This window comes from Notamacropus eugenii, chromosome 7 (assembly GCF_028372415.1).
Source record: "Notamacropus eugenii isolate mMacEug1 chromosome 7, mMacEug1.pri_v2, whole genome shotgun sequence".
Taxonomy (NCBI): domain Eukaryota; kingdom Metazoa; phylum Chordata; class Mammalia; order Diprotodontia; family Macropodidae; genus Notamacropus; species Notamacropus eugenii.
In genome coordinates, this window is record NC_092878.1 from 15,197,064 (window position 1) to 15,203,244 (window position 6,181).

Genomic DNA, 6,181 nt, shown 5'->3' on the forward strand with positions numbered 1-6,181 from the left:
CTTTCTTTCTTTCTTTCTTTCTTTCCTTTCTCTCTCTCTCTCTCTCTCTCTCTCTCTCTCTCTCTCTCTCTCTCTCTCTCTTTCTTCTTTTTGATCTGGCATGATTTTTGCAAAACTACAGGCACTAACTGATTTAGACAGAATAGGATTAGATTGGATTCAGTTAGATAATACCTGTATGGTATGGCATGAGGTACAAGAAGAACTGGACAGTTTTGAAATACTACAGAGTCATGTTTATCTATCTTAAGCTCTGTCCATTCTTCTCACCCAGGTTGAGAATCTCATCCCACTGAGGATTTCATTCCTGTTCTCTTAGAGCACCTTTCTACATTAAGACATCTCTCTACCTTATTCAAGTCACAATACAATTAATTGGTTGTGTGGGAGACATAGGGGAATACCTCTAAGAGACTGGGGAGGATGAAGAGCAGTTTGGATGACTGGGCTTAAGTCATTTTGTTTCTTCTATGAGATAGAAAAGACTTGATAACAAAAAATTTCCCTGGGAATAAATATTCTTGCTCTGGGCCATTTAATCTCCACTTTGAAGAGAGGTAGGTGAAGAGTGTAGGGAAACAATAGAATGCATATGGAGAGAAAACAAGGAGAGCTCTATAAAAGCCAATGTATCTTCTGGGAATGATTTGTAAGCTAGCTTAGATGAAAAAAAAAAAACTTCATATATCTTGGCATTCCTAAAGTTGCCAATAGCAGTTAATGAATTGGAAGCAACCAAGCACCATTTTTTTAACACGTGTAATTCAGGTATGTTTCCCCATGACACTTTATTCAGCATTTAATATGGAATTTTTTCCTAGACAATTTTGATGAAAACATTTTGCTGGAGAAATGGTGATCCAAAGAAATTATGGATATACATATACATATGTGTATGTATATGTACGAATTTCATATACATGCACACACACATATATATGTATATATATATATATGTGCATATATACATATATTGTATATATGTTTGTATGTATGTGTGTGGAGAGAGAAAGAGAGAGACAGAGAGACAGAGAAAGAGAGAGACAGAGAGAGAGAGAGGGAGAGAGAGAGAGAGAGGTGGTGGAGGTTGTTGGTAAATGATGACCAACTTGGTCAAAAAATGCATACAAGATGTACTTTTACTTTTAATATGCCTTATTGACATTTGTTCCATCACTTTAAGTCAATTCCAGATAATCAACAGAAGAACATGAGCCCTCATTTGTAGCATTTGTAGGTTTCCAGGTGTAAATACTTACACTGAAAATTCATTCATTCACTTGTACTCTAGCACAAAACAGAACACAGAAGCTCTCAATTAAAAGAAAATATTTAAGTTTTTCCTATAGTTTAAGAAAAGATAAAAACAATTGTAAACACTTGTCACAGTAAAAATGATACAGACTGAGAGAGTGAACATATTAATAGCTCTGATTGGGATTTTATTTTCTGCCTGTCGTTTGAAACTAAATTTTCAAGAGATGGTTTTGTCCATTGCATTGATATAGGCTGAAACTAAGAATGGGGTGAGGGTGAGCATTAGTGCATGGAAATTACAATGTTTCCTATTCTTTCGTAACTGGAATTTCAACCATGAAGTCTTATTATTCAGATTAAAATATTGTGAACTTCCAAATTCTCACATATATTCATATATTCAACACCAGAATGTAGTTGTTTCTTGTTGTATTGTGTACTGTATAGATCCCCTTATACTTGAATCAATGGCCCAATATAGAATTATTGTTATTTTTCTTGTAGTAGAGGAAGAGGGAGTGGAATATTTAGGCCTCTGATTTCATTGTTGTAAGGAACATCTAACTACTAGCCTGCTTCTATCAACATAGGCAATTAAAAATTTCAAAACATATTCTTTAGGAGTCGTCTGGGGGCACTGGGAGGTTGTTGCTTGCCAAGGTCACACATTTAGTACGTTTTAGCACTGGATTTGACGATAAGTTCAAATGCCACCTCTACTATTTGCTACCAAAGTTTATTTGGGTAATATTTGGACTAACCACTTTCTGTCTTTGGGTTTCACTTTCCTTAATTAAAGATAGAGTATTGGTATAGTGGATAGAGCACTGTAAGTGTGGTCAGAAAGACCTGATTTCTAAATCACATAATGTTATGCAAGATATACTGGCACTTACTCATACTATTAACATTCCCAGATGCTACCTTAATTCAGACTTTTACTGGCCCTTTCTAATTTTTCAAGAAGACTAGCACCTTTGGTGTGAGGGTTTGCTGAGCCTTTTTCAGGAATACTCATCCATTTTTGGTGTCTAAATGATTCACCTAAGTCTCATCTGTGGCTCCAAGAAGCTGTAGCATGCATAGCAGCCACACCCTAGTAAAAAATTTAATCACACAGGCTAAACCAGGTTGTGGGTAACTGGTAGGCTTCAAATCTGTTGGTGACTTAGGGGAATATTTACCACAAGCATGTGGATATTCCCCCTGGCAGAATGGACAGATGGCAATTTATTCCAAGGGCTATGAAGGCAGGTGAAGGAGGTTTTGTGGAGGGCTCAGATCTTAAAGATATCAAAGCTATACACTGCATCCTGGGGCATCACCGGTTGCTTTGACTTTTGTCTTGCCACTAGACTTTATGACTCAGGAAGAGAGAGTGAGACTGACAATTCTGTGCAAATGCTTCATTTAAATCCAATTCTCATGCAAATAAACACATCAACCATGATATCTTTGATCTTCCTGGAAACTAAGGACAAAGAGTAACAGCTAATAATAATAACAGTCTACTAACTACTTCCTGATTTGGGTCTCTACGTTCTCTTTAGTAAGTGACTAAAATACTATTGCCTTTAAAATATCACCTTCCTCAAAAATCCTCATTATTTCCTTATTATTTCTAGGATGTCATTGTTTGCAGAAGATTTCATTAGTCTGTGCCCAAGGAATTTGACCTATCATCCATCCATCCATCCATCCATCCATCCATCCATCCATCCATCCATCCATCTGTCCATCCTTCCGTCCATCTGTCTGTTTGTTTATCCATTTACTTACTTATTTAACTGTTGATTTACTTATCTGCTTATTGATCTATGTCTTGATTAATTAAGGGAAACATTTATTTTTTACTCAGACATAAAGGCCATGATCTTATTCCATCCAATTATAGAAAATATAAATTACAATAAAACAATCATAATGACTATGGAAAGTGAAAGATTTCACTCTTCAAAGTTCAGAGTATATCACAGAATTAAGATAAATTAAAAATAACCACTTAATTTTAAAAGATATCAGAGCATGCCTCTAGACAGCCTGCATTCCTTCCTGTTTTTCAGGATGAAATACAAAATCAGCTTAGTATTTATGACCTCCCATAATCTGATTCTAACCTGTCTTTTACAGCACTTTTTCTTGATATATTCTAAGTTTCAGGATAACTGAACTATTCCTGGTTCTCCAAATCTGACATTTTATTCCGTTATTCTGTGATTTCACAGAAACTTTTCCAAATGTATGGAAAACAATCAGTCAAGAAAAACTTGCTGCTGGAAACAGCTAGGTGGCACAGTGGATACAGCAATAAACTTGGAGGAAGGCCTGATAAGTGCAGCTACCAACACAAACTATGAAACCATGGACAAGGCAAATAAATCTGCCCAAGTTTTCTCAATTGTAAAATTGGTATTTTACCTCCTAGTGTGGTGGTGAGAACTAGTGAAAGAATATTTGTAAAGAGTATGGGGGAGAGAGAGAGAGAGAGAGAGAGAGAGAGAGAGAGAGAGAGAGAGAGAGAGAGAGAGAGAGAGAGAGAGAGAGAGAGAGAGAAGATTAACTTTACACTGAGGTAGAAACTGACAAGTGATTGGTTAATTAGAGATGCTGAAATTTTAATAATTTATGTGGAACTATCAAAATACTCTTCTTCATTATTTTGGGATAAAAGGGTAATGAATAACATATTGAAAAGTGTGAATTTCAGTGTTACTTTAAACTGGTATAGTGTATCACACAGCTTACCTAGCCTCAAATTAATTTACTAATGAGATCATATCTTCTAAAACTTTAATTTGTGTGGGAGAGTCCTTTCTTTTTGAATTATTTTACTGTTATTTTTAATGAGTTTCATTGCTAAATATATATCTTCTCCTTCCTACCTCTGTGTGTGTGTGTGTGTGTGTGTGTGTGTGTGTGTGTATGTAACATGCAGAATTCCATGCTAAAAATCCCCACTTCTCCAGGAGGGAAGGGTGAGAGGACAATCTTTCTTCTTCATGGAAAAGCTTTCTAATGACAATTATACAACTTTGAGTTTCAGATATTGTTGTTGGGTATTTCCACTTACATTGTTGTAATCATCATATGTTTGCTTCTCTCACATCCCTAAATGTTTCCTTTTCTCAGTTTCTAATAGAACTATGTTGTTTCATTACATTCATGCAACACACTCTGTTTAGTCATTCCCCAATTGATGGACACCCAGCATACTTTTCCCTGGTTCATTGCTACCCTCGTAGCATCACTATCCCTTTTAAGCTTCAGTACAATTAGTCCCTCCTCCATGAAGCTTTCTCTACTCTCTCCCAATTTCATGGCAATCTTTCTTTGTTCAACACAGCTTATATTTATTTACCATTGTACAAATTCCGTTCCCTAACTAGAATGTGGGGACTATAACCACACTCTCTCTTTTTTGTCTCTCTATCTTTATTGTCTAGTGAAGTGTTTTCATATTTGAAGAAGTCAATATTCTTAATTATGTTTCAATATGAATGAAATGTAATTTTTAGAAATGAGTGCTTTCTTTCATGTACTTAACATTATTTATCCTTTTGATTCATTTCCTTTCAGGTAACTGACATAGCCTGAATAATGTCCCAGAGAAATTCATCAGGAGTGACTGAATTCGTGCTGGTTGGACTCTCCACTTCTTGGGAGCTCCAGATTCTTTTCTTTGTGCTCTTCTTTGTGCTTTATATAGCCATTGTGTTGGGAAACCTTCTAATTGTGCTCACAGTGATCTTGGAACCTCTCCTACACACACCCATGTACATGATGCTGAGTAACCTTTCAGTCCTTGATATATGCCTGGCTACCTTTGCTACCCCCAAGATGATCATTGATTTTCTTGCCGAGTTAAAGACCATCTCCTTTGAGGGTTGCATGGCCCAGATATTCTTGCTTCATGTATTTGCTGGGGGTGAGATGGTGCTCTTTGTAGCTATGGCATATGATAGATATGTGGCCATATGCAAACCCTTACATTATACAACCATTATGAGTTTGAACAAATGCATAGGGCTTCTGGTGGCTTCATGGATAATTGGGATCCTTCACTCGCTAAGCCAGCTGCCCTTCACTGTAAACTTGCCCTTCTGTGGCCCCAATATAGTAGACAGTTATTATTGTGATCTTACTTTGGTCATCAAACTTGCATGCACTGATACTTATGTTTCAGAAATATTATTGCTCTTGGACAGTGGTCTAATGGGGGTCACCTCTTTCCTCCTTGTGCTTATTTCCTATACTATCATCTTGGTCACTGTACAACATCATTCATCAGCTGGTATGGCTAAGGCACGTGCTACATTGACTGCACATATCACTGTGGTGACCCTTTTCTTTGGACCTTGCATATTTATTTATGTCTGGCCTTTCAGCAACTTCCCAGTGGACAAGGTCTTCTCTGTGTTTTCTACTATTTTTGCTCCAATATTGAATCCAATAATCTACACTCTAAGAAATAAAGAGGTAAAGACAGCCATGCAGAAAGTGAAGACCCAGCATGTAAGTGTCAGGCGAATTTTTCATCTGACCTCAATTTTGAGTAACACAGTGCCATGAACAGACTATCATGTCTATTTGAGACAATCTGCTCTTTTTTTCTTCCCCATTATAATATTTTTCTTTAACCTTTATCTAAATTTACATATAAAACTGAGAAGGATAACCTAGATGTGAAGGTAAAATTAGAGTAAAAGTTTTATGAAAATCCAAAATCTGATTCTTAGTTATTGTTTAGTTGTGTCTGACTCTTCATGACTCCATTTGGGGTTTTATTGGAAAATAGATTGGAGGTATTTGCCATTTCCTTGTACAGTTAAGCAAATGGATGTATACAGAGTCAAGTCACTTGCCCAGGGTCAGGCAGCTAGTAAGTATCTTAGGTCAGCGTTGATCTCAGGAAGATGAGTCTTCC

The 6,181-nt window shown here is 36.5% G+C and overlaps 1 protein-coding gene across 1 annotated transcript; it reads left to right on the forward strand.

The window, feature by feature from the left end:
• The first annotated feature begins 4,854 nt into the window (after nucleotides 1-4,854).
• Nucleotides 4,855-5,826, forward strand: LOC140513383 (olfactory receptor 4K15-like). The gene has a single exon (XM_072623037.1). It carries the CDS (start codon nucleotides 4,855-4,857, stop codon nucleotides 5,824-5,826), a length of 972 nt encoding a protein of 323 aa, XP_072479138.1.
• Nucleotides 5,827-6,181: the final 355 nt, after the last annotated feature.